This window comes from Pinus tabuliformis, chromosome 9, assembly GCF_031772625.1.
Source record: "Pinus tabuliformis cultivar Carrire ecotype Pingquan chromosome 9, CPIR1, whole genome shotgun sequence".
Taxonomy (NCBI): domain Eukaryota; kingdom Viridiplantae; phylum Streptophyta; class Pinopsida; order Pinales; family Pinaceae; genus Pinus; species Pinus tabuliformis.
The window spans coordinates 1,314,141,694-1,314,158,564 of record NC_142307.1 but is presented as its reverse complement, the minus strand read 5'-3'; the positions used below and the strand labels follow the sequence as shown (position 1 = coordinate 1,314,158,564).

General features: G+C 33.9%; 1 protein-coding gene across 2 annotated transcripts; it reads left to right on the top strand.

Moving 5' to 3' along the window:
* Positions 1 to 8,285: 8,285 nt before the first annotated feature.
* Positions 8,286 to 15,748, top strand: LOC149153368 (uncharacterized). Of its 2 annotated transcripts, XM_089445467.1 has the most exons (3): positions 8,430 to 8,565; positions 8,670 to 8,895; positions 11,825 to 15,748. In XM_089445467.1, the coding sequence occupies exon 3, from the start codon at positions 11,833 to 11,835 to the stop codon at positions 14,734 to 14,736; it is 2,904 nt and encodes a 967-aa protein (XP_089301593.1). In that variant the 5' UTR covers positions 8,430 to 8,565; positions 8,670 to 8,895; positions 11,825 to 11,832; the 3' UTR covers positions 14,737 to 15,748. The 2 variants fall into 2 exon arrangements, with proteins under 2 accessions (XP_089301592.1, XP_089301593.1); XM_089445466.1 differs by lacking the exon at positions 8,670 to 8,895 and having other exon boundaries at positions 8,286 to 8,565.
* The last annotated feature ends 1,123 nt before the right edge of the window (positions 15,749 to 16,871 follow it).

Genomic DNA, 16,871 nt, shown 5'->3' with positions numbered 1-16,871 from the left:
CCAAGTAGAGATGTGATGGTTCCTCCACTTGCCTCAACTTTTCCCTAATTAAACATTTCTTATATACATCTTCATATTTGACATGTCTACATTCCTAAAAATATTTCCATCCGATAATACATTTCTCCTCATTATTTACAATTTTCTTCTCATACATTTTTCTCACATTCCTCTGTTTTGTATCTAATTTATTTTGAAGTTTCACTTCCTTTCCAGGTTTCCAATTACATACATTGCATCTAAATTCTCGTGAACTCTCATTCTCATCTTTTGGAGGTATTGGTTGAATACAATATATAAATTTTGAGATTCAATCTCCTTGGAAGTTTCTCTCTATGTCCCATTACCCTTTTTTTCTTTTTTTGTGAATGTGTTGTGTCCTCTTCCAAGTAAAAACATTCAACATTTTCATTGTCATTTTCTAGTGAAGATGCATTTATATCACTTTAATCACTAGAAGAACATATTCCCTTATATGTTATTTGAATATTAGATGCATTCTCACGAAGTTAACATATCCTTCAACGATAGGTTGTTCAAAATACCTTGAAGCATGAAGAGAATGTGGATCAGTTTCAGGTCCGAAGGTCGAAACAGTGACACCTGTTCTCGACAAGCATAAATAGTAATGCTTGAAATAGAAGGTTGTACTAAAAAAAATAAGGGGTTGCACTAATAGTATAGGGACCTAACACCTACCATGTATGAAATCTCTGTATCTATTTATATTTATGATCTTTTTCATGAAACCAAAATCTATGAGAAAATATACACCCAAAAATAAAATCCATAAAACATGAGTAACTTAATGCAATATTTTCTTTCCTTTGTTCTTTATTCCATCAATAAGTTAGAGTTTGAATCATGCAAAGTAACTTAGGGTTTGTTTTTCTAAGTCTACAATCCATTTTGCCTAGAATTAACATACAACCATTAAGTTAATGTGTTTTGTCTACAATTTTAATAAATTCCACCCAACAAAGTGGCAACTCCACTAGGGATAAGATCCATATATTTTATACATATTTGTGAGTGTGTTTGTTGTCCACCTCACTTCTTTTACTCATAATTTAGATTTTGGATTTGCTTTATATTCCTATGTGTTATATTTTTTTATAGGTCACTAGGCTGGAATCTTCATGTTTACCTCAAAGATAGATTGAACACTTGCAAAATTATTTTTAGGACCAATGCAATAGTTGACCCTAGTTTCTGTACTCATCCAACACATATTTTGCCACTTGTTTTTACACTATTCTAGTACACCTTTTGGGGGCGTTTGAGCACTCATTCAAGACATATTTTAGTACTTATTTTCAGAAAAAAATTTAGTGGCTAATATTCGCAGGTGGGCTAATTTTCCATGTTTTTTCCCCAAAAAAAATCGCCAATTTCCATCTTTTCAAAAAATGATTTGCCCACATTTTATAGTATAAAATTATTTTACCTTAAAAATCACCAAAACTTTAATATAGACTAATACAAAATCATTAGAAATATAAATATTTTTACAAAGATATTACAAACATTTTACAATTTTCATATTAGGGGCTAGTAAGATTCACCAAGGTATCTAAGCTTTAAGATAAACTTACATCCTTAAAATTTTCCTTGCTTATTTTTACACTTTCAATATAACTTTTAGGGTGCTTTTTGGCATTATTCTAAAAATTCAAAATATTACATTTTTGGTTTTGTCTTAGTCCAAGTAGTGCTCCTATAAGGATCCCTTTAGACTTATAGATTATTGGAGTTGTACTATAATGTGTTTTTAGGGAAATATTTTAGATAATAAAAATCCCCCCTAATGTATCTTTCACTTTTTAAATTTCTCTTGTGTGTGTTACATCTTTATATTTCAATATACTAAGCTTATAACCATAACTTTCTTGAACAACTTGTAAAGTTGCTTAAAATTACAAAATATTTGGATTAAGATAAGCCCCCCTTGTTGCATTAGACTTATTCCTTGAAGCCTTTGGGCTTTCCTTTTGCAACTAACTAGATACCTCTTTTCTAGCTTTGAACCATTTTTAATAGCTTGTTATAATAGGTATTTAATTTAGAATGAAAGGCTAGTAAAATTAAAGAAAATAATCTTCTTTGTTTTCTCGTATTTGACTTATTCAACTTGCTCTTGCATTTGAAATTACATGCTCATTGAATCCTAGTCCATAGCTAGGTTGAAGTAGGACTTTGCATCGTTGACATGAATTGATTAATGCTCAGTTCTCTTTAGAAGGATCCTTGAGAAAAGAAAGAATACCTTTTACTTTAGTACTTGTCTTAACTTTTAGTTAGCATTTCAATTTCAAATATCACTAGTTTCAGATACTTCTATTTCAAGCATTACTTTTTGAAGTTTTGATTAACATGGATCAGATAACTAAAAGAATGAAAATAATTTTCTATTACCAATGAGAAGGCCAAAAAATACACCTAATGGATGAGCTTGTTGAAGTTGATGGACTCCAAGTCCCCTCCTTGGGATGAGTACTTGGCTTCTTTAATCTATTTGTGACTCTCTCCTTAGTTGATAAGCAAGACACCTAGGAAAAAACCATAATATCAAGAAGAATAGGTCTTCAATATTCTAGTGATATTCTGACAATATAACCTTATAATCAATATATGGAGTAAACTCGAGTACTGTATTTATAGTGAAATAGTGGTTAAACCCCCTTGATTTTTTCTTCCAAATAGTGACTAAGGATGAACAATTTGAACTTAACAATAGTAATTGGGATTTAGTACAATCCACATATAACTAACCTCCCATCATGCCAAGTTGGGCATATTGATGACGATTGAAAACAATGAAAATTGGCTTTATTATTGAGCAATGTAGCTTTTGAAGGTATTATCTTCATTGTTTGATTGCACTTTTTGTAAGCTATGTTTGTTCTAGCCACCTTTGGTCAATTTTGGGGTTTGACGAAGATATCTTCAATGAGTTTGAGGCCATATGATGGTGGAAAGGGGCTAGAAATAAGGGTTATGCATGCCAACAACAATGAAATTCAGTATCACTACTAAGTGAGTAATTTTGATGCCATAACACATATAAACATTTGGAGGTACTTGAAACATTCCTCAAGATTATGGTGTAGCTAAATCTAAATAAATGTGAATTCTCCAAACAATCTTTTGTCTATTTAGGATTTGTGGTTGGAGGCAATGAACTCTCCACACACCTAAAATGCAAGTGACATCACCCTAGCCATGAATGGATTCTTTTCAAACTTAATTATGATAACCTTTTTTCTTTAATAACACCCAATTTAAGAAAAAAATATTTCTCATTTCTCTAGAAATAGATTTTAATCAATAAAAAATTCACTAAAAATTGATAAATACTTTAAAGGGAAAATGAACTTAACTAAGATAACTTTTTTTCTTTAATAACATCCAATTTAAGGAAAAAATATTTCTCATTTATCTAGAAATAGATTTTAATCAATAAAAATTCGCTAAAAATCGATAAATACTTTAAAGGACTTCTCAAGTAAACAATGGGGTTGCATTAGCCTTGGTAAATATGCATATTTACATTTTTACTATGATACATACTCTACCTCTCCTGTGACCTCCTAGGATGAAGCACATGTTCTTAACCATTAGGCCCACTCAAACAACTTGAATGAATTTTAGTGGACATCTAGCCTTGGTAAATATACATATTCACATTTTTACTCCTACCTAAATTTATGCAAAGAATTGCATAAATTAGGGTGGGTAGTACCTCCTAGTAAATATAATTATTTATATTTTTAATCTTATCTAACTTTATGCAAAGAATTGCATAAATTATGGTAGACAATAACTCTTGATAAACGTTTCTTTAATTGAACATAAAAATGTCTAAAATAACTCTTGGATTCCCCTAAATATTGACTAACCATTTAATTTATATAATTGCGATAATATATATTTCACCAAAAACACTTCCTATCTTTATCTTTAATACCTTGGAAATTTATATTTAAATTATTATAAACCATACATACAAAGTAAATATAAAATCATAATCTATTTCTCCCATAGAGTGAAAATCTCTTTCTACCCATGGAATTAGGTTTTAAATATCATTTAAATTGGAATAACAAATTCTGAAATTTAAAAGCTTATCCATTTGTTCGATTTGACCAACATTACTTGAATTGGAATGGTGATACTGGTATTACTATGAAAATGGTTCTTGATGTAGCCGGAAGACTTCTATACTAGATTTGGGCAGTGCTATGTCAATTTTTGTAGGGAGCTATAATTTACTACTTATTTTATATTTGTCATTACACGTGGCACCTAACATCCAAGACTTCATATTAGTTAGGTACATCGAACTTTAGAAATTATGGAGGTGAAAAGCCCAATATAACTCATGTTCACTATGCTAGTGCATATGAGTGTTATAGATGTTGGACACTTTATTAATTTATTGATTTACTAGTAACTAAGTAGTCATTCTGAACACATAAAAAGATGGTACACAATCTATTTACTTATAAAAAACCATAATATAAAGCTACAATGATTATCTCTATTATTAGAATAAGTAAAATTCATAACTATTTAGTTTAAAATAAATTTTTAATAATTTTTTTTTATAGGTATGTGTAAAAAATAATGTAAATTTTTTTATTTTTATAGTGTGTTTATTTTGGAATAGGTCTTCCATGATTAATTTAATTATTAATAATTAAATGGATGGTAGAGATTTAACCTCCACAAAATATTCTAAACTATTATTATTAGTATACACAGATCAAAGTTGATATTTATTTCCAAAGTAGTTATGCATTTATGTCCTTTTAATTAAATTGATTAATTAAAAAATGTCATATGAAGTGAGTTATGGTTTTTTGTGCATGTGGTATTGATAAGCTATGGTATTGGCCCATGATATTGTAAATAATCCTATATACAGATTAAAAATCTCCATGATAAAATAGATTAAATCTTTGTGATTTTTTAAATATATATATGTTTAACTTGTATATTAATTCTTTTTATAATTAAGAATAATAACAATAATAATTTAAAATAAAGTTATAATTTTGTTAGATTTTATGATTTTTTTAAATTTTAACAATGTGAAATCTATCATGGATTTAGGCCCATTAATATTTATGAAGAATATAATTTATATGCTTATGCTAGTAGTAATTATATTTATGCCGTAAGGCATTCTCTTTAAAATCAATTGCCCTACGTGTACTTATTTGCACCCTCCACGATTGGAGTTTTGTTGACCGTCAGATTAATACTTAATAGTTGAGACAGTTACAGCAAAAACTGTGTAACTCCCTTTCTCCCAGTTGAGACAATTACGGCAAAAACGGTATGACTCCCTTCCTCCCGCATGCGCACGCACAGAGGCAAATCCATAATGGCAGAGTTTGGACCCATTCCATTTCTCACTAGGTTTCCCAGCGAGAGTTCTAGCGAGAGCAGAACAAAAGGCCTGTGCAATTTGCGAAGAAATTGCCCTTGTATCTTCTTTTTACTGTAGGGAATCTACCAGTTCTAAGAGTTTTTAAGAAACTCCAAAAAGGACATCAACATGGTGTTGATGAAGCAAAGTTTGCTCAACATAAATCTCAGGAAAGATCTAATGCTCTTATTCGAGACAATCTCCGTGCTTTAGCCAGATGAATTCTGCACCTCCAGGACCCTGAGGCAGTACCGCCAGAAGCACAGGGACACAGGGATGTCTCCATGAAGGCGGTGAAGAATTGGGCGCGTCAAATATTGGAAGGATTGCATTATCTTCATAATCATAACCTTTGCATAATTCATAGAGATCTAAATTGCAGCGATATATTTGTGAATGGCAATAGTGGTGTTCAGAAGACCCGGGACCTGGGTTTTGCCGCTATCCTGAAAACATTTTCTCTGTTTTAGTACCTCTTTTTGCGGTGCCAATTTTACCTTCCAGTCAATGTGGATAAGTTGATTGACTGGAAAAGTTGTATTTCTTAATTGAATTGTAAATATTAAACTTTCACTACTTCCCCTTTATTTGTGTCTAAAACCCTCATCATCATTCAGAGTATTAACACACTTTGTTTGTTTACCTAAGAGCCTAATTAGTCCGTGGCGTGTTACCCTTTTTAATGTCTCTTTATTTTTTTTATCTTTCAAGTTACTCACCTTTTGGTGCTATACTTCACAGGTTTGGCCCGACTGAGAAGGAGCTGAACCAATGACCCCTCCAAGTAAATGCCTGAGGATTTTTTTTGGTCAACATCGATTTGCTTTGTACAGTTACAATTCATTTCATTTAATTTCAATTTTTTTTTTAATTTGTTTATGGCAGGGTATTTGTTACTCCCTCCACTCAGGTACCTTTATACTTTCCTTCTTTCTCTTTTTTTTTTTTTTTAATCCGCGAATGTTGGTTTGACTCATCACCGTTATCAAGGAAAACCACGCCACCTGTAATAACTCGCTGGTGGTTCGTAAGGGAGCAGGCTTTCACTCCTGCCAGATGCCTCTGGGTCTTGGGCCGTTAACCTGTTTCCTTACGTCCGAGGAAGACGAGCTCTTAGCCAAGCAGAAGCAGTTTTACGGCATACTTCAGACACAAAGAAAAAAAAAAAAAAGAAAGAAAGAAAGAAAGAAAGAAAGAAAAAGAAAAAGAAAAAAAAAAAAAGGTGCCTTCATACTAAACATAAGTCATCGCTACAGGTCGAAAAGTATAGTTCCACATCGCTGCTTTTTATAGAGAATCAATGCATTTTTTGGGTTTTCTACTAGGGTTATATAATAAATGCATTTATTTTTGAATATGATGGATAGATGTACTTCCTTGAATACTTTATATAGAATTATCATTTTAAAAAATATTAATAAAAATAAAATAAAATATTTAAATATACATATATATATATATAATTTACATTTTAAAGTAATATATATATATATATAAATATAATTTACAATTTATAATAATAATAATAATAATAAATATTTCAATATGAGTCATATAAATAATCTCTCTTTATATATATATATATAAAATTAAAAGTAATATGTGTAATTCCATTTTTAATATAGTGTATAAGAAATAACATTTAAAGAAAGAAATACTAACAACAAATATTAATAAATACATATTAATAATAAAAAAATATGTTTAACCATAAGTTCAAGAGACGAGAAATCTTCAAAACTTAATATGTTATTTATATATATATATATGATTTTCTTTTAATAGTTAATATATTTTAATAGTATGTTGTTTAGGTGATACATAGCTTTTTCCATACTTAATATATAAATAAATATAGAGAATCAATGTGAATCTAGATTTATCATGTATATAGAATGATAAATTATAAGAATGCAATTTTTTGATTTATATATTAAGTTACATTTCTTTCTAATATTATTATTATTTAAAGATACATCTCTTTCAAATATTATTATTATTTGAAGAGTTAGATTCTGAAATTTGATTGACAATAGTTATTTGTAATTTAAGTTTTTAAGATGAAAAGATATATCTCTTTCAAATATTATTATTATTTGAAGAATTAGATTCTGAAATTTGATTGACAATAGTTATTTGTAATCTAGGTTTAAAGTCTACTCATCATCGAATATTATTATTATTTATTTAAAGAGTTAGATTCTGAAATTTGATTGACAATAGTTATTTGTAATCTAGGTTTAAAGTCTACTCATCATTAAGACCCGAGTCTGCATTAAGACAAAATGTTTTAAAAAAATGTGATGAGATGATATATAAATAAAAAAATAAAAAAAATAACAATAAGTAAGCCATCCTTCTCTTTTTTAATTCTCAAATTTTCAAATAAACTAATCACATACGGTCTCTCTTCCTTAATCTAAAAAATAATAATCCTTATTAATAAGCTTATTATTATTCTATTTAAACACATCAATGTAACTTCTATATATAAAAAAACCCATCAAAATCATTCGACCTAATAAATTACACCAAACCCAATCTTTAACATGGCTAACTGTAAAATAATGTTAAACCCAATAGACTAACTGTAAAAATAATATTAAATTGACTTTACTGAACTTTACAAAATTCATAAAATAATTGCAATCAAAGGTAACATGGAAAAACAAAATTCATGATATGTCGTCCACAACCTACCTTACCACCTCACAGTAAAGTGAAGGACAGTCAGTATTCACACCTTTTTAATTGTATCGCAATCAACACATATTAATTATTAAAATATATTTGGGCGGCGAGTGAGGACATTGAACCGACCTTTGATAAAGATATTCTTGTTTGTCCATTACGGTAGTGGCGCAGGAATAATTTGCAGCCTTATGGTCTCTATACAAAATATAAGGAGGCCCTGTAACATTCCCATTCGCATTCTTACTGCGATCAAACAATGGAGAAAATTGGGTTGAGCTGCGAAAGCACGTGGGAGGAAGTCGCCGGGTCGTTGGAAGATTGTATAATTTTCGAGCCTTGTCCTGATAACGATGAAGAAAAAATTGCAGATGAGAAAGAGCGAAAGCGATTGGTTCTGCTTCGTCCTCGTGAAGGGTCGGGGCCTTGTCAAATAACCAGTAAGCGCCTACAATCCCGTCCATTCAATTTTTTTTTGCAACAAACTAGTTGGCACGCGCCCACATATAATTCACCCATTCATGATCCATATGCATATGCGCAGAAAGATTTCTGGGGCATGCGATATTCCTTTCATGTTCACGGGGTCTTGGTTAGCTGGTAAAGTCAGGTGTTTCATACCCATCAAAGGTTCAAATTATGGGCATGTTTTTCCCTCTGTGACTCAAGGAGATGGTGTTCCTTTTGAACCTATGTTGTACCACACATTTACAGAGTTGCCCAGTTCATTGATTTCTTGTGATTTGGGGTAATCTAAATTCACTGTGGAGGTAATGAGTATTGGTTAAATATTCATTTTGATCTTTAATCTCATAGAAACTAAGTTCAAATCTTAGGTGAGTTTCGCTGAATAAGTATCCAACTTTGGATGGATTGCACTGCAATGACTTTTGCAATTTGACAGGGTTACTAGTATTGGATTATGGTTACTAAAAATTGAACAAAAAAACCAGATAAACCTATGTTAAAATCCTATACAGTTGACCTACATAATATATACTGTGGCATTAGTTTCATCTTATCATCATATTGTGACTGTGGTAAAGATCCAACAGTTAGTTTAGTTAAATCAACTAGCTAATCAACGAGATGAATTTTTCCTTTACCAAGGTTCAAATCCTAGACATACTTTTACCCTCGTGCCCCTTTTACTTGTACAAGAGATCCGCTTCAGGTAGTTGGGGCCGAGTGTAAGTCTTGGGAAATTTCATGGTTTCTTAGCAAACGGATCTTTTGTTTTCTATGAATTCCTCCGAAGGGAGGGGCTCATTTGCAGCAGAAGGATCTTCATAGCAGCTTGTCAAAAGGAAAAACCAACCTGCTAAACAGGAAATCACAGAGAATCTCCTTCAAGCTGACCTCAGATCCATTTAGAAGACTACATGTACTCCCCATAAGTAAAGCCATCACAGTCCAACTCTCTTTAAAATTCCATCCAAATATCTCAAACAACCAACAGTGTCTTACAACAAGCAACAACTCCAGAAAAAGATAAAAATGACTCATTTCCCCTCTCTTTTAGCCCCTTTCCACCTAATAGAAAAACATAAATTTTAATGTTGAAAACCAAAGAAGTTTGTGCAACATTTTTGACATATATGCATATTTAAGATATATTTAAGGTCATTTTTAGAAAGCTCGTATGAAATTTTTGCCAAACCTTACGCAGAATGCTGTGAAATATGGTGATATTTTCTGAATTGGAAGGTAAGATTTAAAAAATGGGAAAACAGAACCAGAATATGTGGTGCATCTTAGATGAATCGGGATTCTGAAACATGAAATTTGTACATCATGTCATAACTCATGTCTTCATGTGTTTGGTAACTACGCTACAGATTGGATTCCATGAGGAAATGGCAGGATGAATTATTGAGCATACTGTTGGAGCATCTACAGAATGCTGTTGGATAAAAACCGAGAGATCATTGTAGCAAATTCCTACCCTTATCTATAGAAATATTAACATTTTCCAACATAACTCACAATCACGCTAGCCATCAAATACTGGAGTAGTATGCTATATCCATGGTTACAGTTGCTACTTATACCGATTGCAAGGCAAGGAAAATCATATCCACTTCCAGTGTCAGAACCCCTTATATATCCCTGTGTAGTTGGAAGGAGTCATTCTGCAACTGCCTTGAGATCTTCGGAACTCTATCAGGATTGAATTACAATGGTTTTTGAGACCTCTATATTTTGCAGAAGGCTTTGCTGTTGGCAACTGAACTGCGTCTACTACTTTGTAAGTCATAAAACAAGCTATGAATCCAGCCATTTTGGTTAAAAATGTGCTTCAAGTAATGTTAAGAGTCACGGTGTTAAGAAAGTTTAATTGACAAACATTAGACCACCAAAGATTACACAAAATACACCAAAGCTCCCTGCTACTTCAAATGAGGAAACGAATACCATATGTATCTCTCTGGAATGATGATTCTGTGGGAAATGTAACTGCAAGTGAAGAGCTTATAAAGGTACGTGGCATATAAGCGGTCCCTAAATAATTCGGTTTTTTCCCTTCTCATTTCCTATGTTGATCGAGGTTCAACCTATCCCAATTAGAACTTAACCAAAGAGTTGCATGCAGAAAACTACACTTTATATTTCCATATTTTCTTATTTTGGTAAGGATGAAGAAACACATGCAAACAATTAGAAGAGCAAAAATGACATCAATTCCAAGAATTCTACGGAACTCGGGAGTCAGTGTGATCATATGACAGATCAATGCTTGTCATTGACTTAATCATAACAAACGCCACAACTTCAGTTCACATGTATATTCCAAATTTTAAACAGCTGAAGAACCTGCAAACCTGTTATTCATTCTCCAAGTCCCAAGAGTTGATTGATTCTTGACGTCTAACTTACCTAGAGTAATTTCCTAAATGACAAAACTCATGACTCCTATAGATATTGCATCAAGCAAACTTCAAATTAATTTTGGGTAATGCAACTCTCATATATGACCAAGCGGGCTTCTATGGTTTAGCGTTGTTACTTTTCATAAGGTTCACTAACTAGTTCATACAGTTTTCTCAACAATTATGCTTTAAAGGCAACACCAAGGGAATCAAGGGACCAGAACAGAAAAACACATTGTTTTCATTCAAACGTACAACTACTGAAAAATAATTTAAAAAATGTAGAGACGCTAAGGCACATAAAACCCCTCAAGAATCTCAGCTATACATATCTTGATGCACAGGATGGCCGAAGCACATTAAACATGGCGAATTTTATGGTGTATGATATATTAGAGCTAAAAACGTATTAATTATGTTTTGATTTATCGAACTCTGATTAGAAAATAATAAAATATCCTTATAATATGATTTTCATACTTCTTGAAGATTCGTGGTGAATGGATTTGTTTTACGGTGGTTTCTAGTCTATTTTATTAGATTCCAACTTTCTGGAAACCTGTTGAACAATTTTTTTGCAAGTATTAACAATTTAAATGTTTCTGCCTGAAGTCTTGGCTGGTCTATCACGTGCTGATAAATAAGTTATATTTGTCATTTTGTCTTAGATGTTTGGGTTTTGGGATTTTGATCGTAAGGAGGATGTTTTCATTTGTTTTGCCTGGAAATGAAAGCTTAGAAATGAAGTTTCTTGAAGAGTTTCATGATTTGATTTTCTCAATCAGTGGTGTAAGCTTCTCTAAATCTATGGATGTCATTTTTGGTGCAGTCAATTTTATGGAAAGACCTTGCAAAGTTCACAGCATTTGCTTAAGAAGTACTGCCCAGCTGTATGAATTATACAGTTTGTCAGATCTTCATAGTGACAATGAATATGTCTGCACTGTCCATTGTGAAAATTCTACAGGGATTTACGATTCCAACTGTGAAGGAGAAAGTATTTCTGAAGAAAAAGGTGACCCACTTAATAGGGCCAGCCTCATGAATAGGTCCTTCAACAGTTCTGTAAGTTCAATGGAAGAAGATAGAACTCAGGCATTTGAGGAGGTCAAGGAACCTTGCATAGAATCAGTTCACAGGCAGAATTTGGCAATACTTGACAAGCTGAAAGATGGGATCCCACATAACATGTTGCAGACGGATATGAATGAGTTTCCAAAAGATATTACTAAAGGTGAGTCTCCCAGTAGTGATGAGGATAGTTGGGTTGATGTAAAGCTTTCCGATTCCCTTGGTTTGGATTCTTCTTGTGAGGCAGGAGCTGCATCTTCTCTTGAAATATTGAATGATAGGAGAGATATTGAAGGTGCAATGAACAAGAAACCAGAAATATCAGTTAATGAGGATCATTGGAAGATCAAAGATCTTAATGATAGGAATGGGCATGAACATCCTACTAGTAACATTTATTTTCGTGTGCATTCTCTAGAAGAGAACATGGGAACAGTAAGCACATCTGAATGTTCAAAAGAAAACAAACGGGTTGAAGAAGCTAGACGAGAGGATAATTCAATCTCTCCTTTTTTTGCAAACAATTTAAGGCCGGAAAAGACATTCTACAAGGCAAAAATTGAGATAGTGAATGCTAAGCCATGCATGTCTCTGACAATTCGGCTGCCATCTGCTCAAGACAAACATTTTGTTGAAGTTGAAGAAATCTGTATCCATGCCATCCCTGTTGCAGCAGTCATGGAAGGAATGGAACACATGGGTTTTAGCAGTCATGTCAATCCTTTTGTTAGCTCAGTTGAAGGCTCTTTATTGGCAATGCTTGTTCCAAGTATTTTACAGATGTCAACGGGTGGGTTTGGTCAAAGACAAGAAATGTTTTTTGTAGGCCCATTCAATGACAGCGAAGAGAGTGATTTGTCAGAATGCGAATCTTATCTGTCAGGATCTTCAGCTACCTCCCAGTCTTCCATGACAGAATCACCAGTTTCAACAGAAGAACATGCATCTTATGGTAGGTATCCAGATGAAAGATATTTAACCAATTTACTTTTATATCAAAAAAATATTTTGCATTCTGTACTCAGTGCAGGACCCTCCCCAGATGAAATTGGAGAATTTCTTAATGAGTCTGGCAATAATTTGAGGCATGTTGAAGGAGCTCTTCTAAGTTCTAAACAGGAAATAGATGAAGATGAGATATATGGGAAGGCAAGTCAAGGTGGATTAGGTGCAAACTTTTCAGAATCAAGTAAAAGGGCAGGAGTCAATGAACAAGCGAGGCACAATTTTGTGTATCCAGAAACGGAAAACTATTCTCAAGAATGCAGCTCTAAAGATGTGGAGTACAGAAATATGAATAAGGTATGTAATAGGTGTTGTGAAGAAGACCATGGACAGACTATGGGAGATCTCTTTGAACGTATAGACAGGTTAGAAGCTTTGTGTGAGAGAATCGAGGTTAATGTGCTGAAGGCCCTGGATAACATGGAAAAGAGAATTCAGTTTCTAGAGTCACAAGAGATGCTTCCAAGGCAGGCCCTTCCAACGGGCATGAATGGTGTGACTTCTAAGGTGGGATTAGATGCCTCACACGATTTATCTTCATCCACTTCTGGGTCAAGAATACCAAGTGATCAACTGAAACAAGAATTTCCTAAGGGTGTGTCTGGTCAGTCATCTCTGGAGATTCCTTTCTCAGTTTCCATCTCCAATATTTCTTCGTCATCATTATCTTACTGTTCTCCATCCATTGAAATTTTGAGCTCTTCCATTCCCTCATCTTTAAGTGGAGTGTATGAGAAACCTTCTTCTCCATGTGACATGGAGTCAGTGGAACCCGACTTGCCTATTTCTTCCTCAGGTGCTGCTCTCAATGCATCAGTACCTGCTCTCCTAGACCAGCAGTTTTTAGAAAACAAAGGAGAAGATTGTGCACACAATGTATCAAGTAAAGATGCACAGTGTGTATCAGAGGTGATTTCTAAAGCTACAGGGTATGCAGACACATCCATTTGTGAGCACCCAACTCCATCCAAAAAGGCATTGTTGTCTATTGATGAAGCTTTAGCATCTGCACTTGCAGCCTTTTCAGCTTCCGTTGCCACTCATGAAGAGAAAACAAGCAAATGCACAGAATCCCCTTGTAGAACATTGCAAGTAGAAAATATAGATGAGGGGGATATTTGTTACCATGATGATCAAAATATTTATTTAAGTGAGGAAGTGCGATACCGAAGTCAGGAAAGCATGGATTGGGGCCCATACAGTTCATCCCGAGAGAGTCAGGCTGCAAGGTATATTGTAAATAGATCTACATGGAATGGTCCAAAGGTGGAGGCAAGGCAGGCTGAAACCAGCATCGGATCAGATTATCTCACTCAATTCAATCATGAAATGAAAAGGATAGACTTTTCACCATCCCCTCTTTTAGATGTCTCATTTAGAACGTATAGTGCGTACCAATCAACGACGCCATTGGAAGCTCTTTTGTATGACCATACTCCTCAGAAGGCTGGAGAAAATATGGGTTTGAAGGAATGCACAGAAAGTAAAATCCCTGTGAATGTACGGAAGCGTCGACCTATATTGCTTTTTATTGAAGATGAAGGCCTTGGAGATTTTATTATAGTGAGTCCATCAAATTCCTCTTGCCCAGTTTCTGTAGGCCATTTTTGCCCATCTGGAAGGGTTGTGCCTGGAGCATCTCCTGGTTTCGAAAGCCTAATATGATACCCATTGTGTCTTCAGATATTATTATTGGTTAATGCTGATTTGTTTGTGGGGATAAATTGTGCTCAGTCCATCTTTAGCTTGAGCTACAGAGAGAGTATGACGCTATTTTGATTTGGACTCCCTGTGATTTCAAACCCAATGAGTTGACCAATTATAGGTCTTCGTGGGGTTGGATTTGAGTAAAGAGGCTCGACTTTCTTGCTGGTTTGCAACAACTACAAGATAGTTATCACTAAATCTACACTGCCATGGTGAGGGGTTTATCCGAAGCGTATGTCATGATTGGGTCCCCTTACACGATTTTATATTTCTGAACTGGTAGAAGAAAATTCATATTTATGTGGAAAAAGTTACAGGATTGCATGTCTTCATTGAGAAGAAACATCCCTACTACAAAATCTCCAGTTCTAGTATTGTTTCTGATGCCAATCCAAGCTGCAACCTGAAATTTGATGGTCCTATTGTTTCTGCAATTCCGTTTTAACAGCAGGGAATTATAATGGCTTTGAAATCTCATGATTGAAATTCTAGAGCTTAGCAAGACTAAGGAAACAGTTATCGACTCGAAAGGGATAGGAGATTCGAGGAAAAAACTGATGAAGACAACGTGGAAGGACTATTAGATGTGGATGGCCACTTGCTTGCTTGGGGCCACTTCCTTCTTCATTTTCTGAAGCAATCTTAAGCTTTGCTTTCAAATCCATCTTAGTACGTTTGGTAGTGCTTCATCATTTGATTTTATAGAATGCTCAACATACTCTTTGCTGTCCTCATCCTTTGAGGGTGGCCTCATTTCTTTGGTTTTGTCATGCAGCAACTCCACTACATTGTTATCAAATTGCTCCACGAGGTCTTACACAAGACAACCAGGATGTCTTGTACATGCAATTTGATATCCATACCATAAAACCCCACTCATTCTCCTTATCCTAAACATGTTTTATTGTTTTATATATGATCTGTAAATATCTCTGAACACAGATTATTATTATTTTTTTCCTTTTCTGTATATATGATATATAAATATGTAACAACGCACATCATGCGAATGTGCATGTGTATGGGTCATTTTTCCTTGGTATCGAGTCAAGCGTATCAATGATGTATATATGCAGAAAATGATTTTTGTTCTAGTTAACTTTTCTAGCAAGGGCCCAAGGTCAAAACTCAGGTAATGTATGTGTAAATAACAGGAAGGTTATGTGTCTACTTTTGTTTGAGGGAAAGCTAGGGTGAGTTTACAATGTTTCATTCCAGTGAGTAGATTGGTAGAATATGGTCTTTGATCAACGAGAAGGCTATCAAGGAAAGGCTTGATCAGGTCCAACCAATTTTCCAATTTGCATCAACTTCGCTTCTAGTACATTTGAGTTGTAGTCCTCTCCAATACCAGTGAGTAGGTTGGTTGGATTATTAAGAGAATTTCGCTGATGACAGCTGAGATTATGCCTATGCATGAGAGCCAGTTGCTCTTGTCATTTCATAGCCTTGCCTGAGAGGTGGAATCACATAGGATTGCTTAGTGCTTGGAGGAAAATCGTTCCCTAGCAGCCATTCATTGCATTCCAACCCTTTTACAGATGAAATTTATTGCTTATGTGCACACTGCTATGCTCCTTGTGATAGTGTTCTTATAAATGATGATATACTTGCGATCTTTTGCTATATGTTCGAAAATATTTCTAAGTTAGTTTTGCTGTGCCAATGGTTCTGATTTTACTACTGAACTGTGTTAAGAAATGCTTAGTTCGTATATGCTCCTATAAACAAGCTCATCTAGGATTTCTTCCTACTGTTTTGAGTTTCTCAAATACTTATATTATCCATGGCTCTATAGAACTGGAATAGATCCTGAGTTGTAAGTGCCCCATTCCCTCAAAGTAGTGATAAAGGGTGTCGAGTACACTACAAAGTGGTAATAGAGCACAAGATTATAACTCTGTGACCTTTGGGGATAAAAGTCGGTGAATTTTTCTACTATTGGAGCTGAAGGTAATTTTAGAATTGGAGCATATTTGGCGAAATTCTATGTATAGAGCTTACTGGACGAGACTCATCAATTTACACAATCACATATGTGAGAGTTATTCCAAAAATGCCTGGTGAGGAGTTCAACTTACGTGAAGGAAATC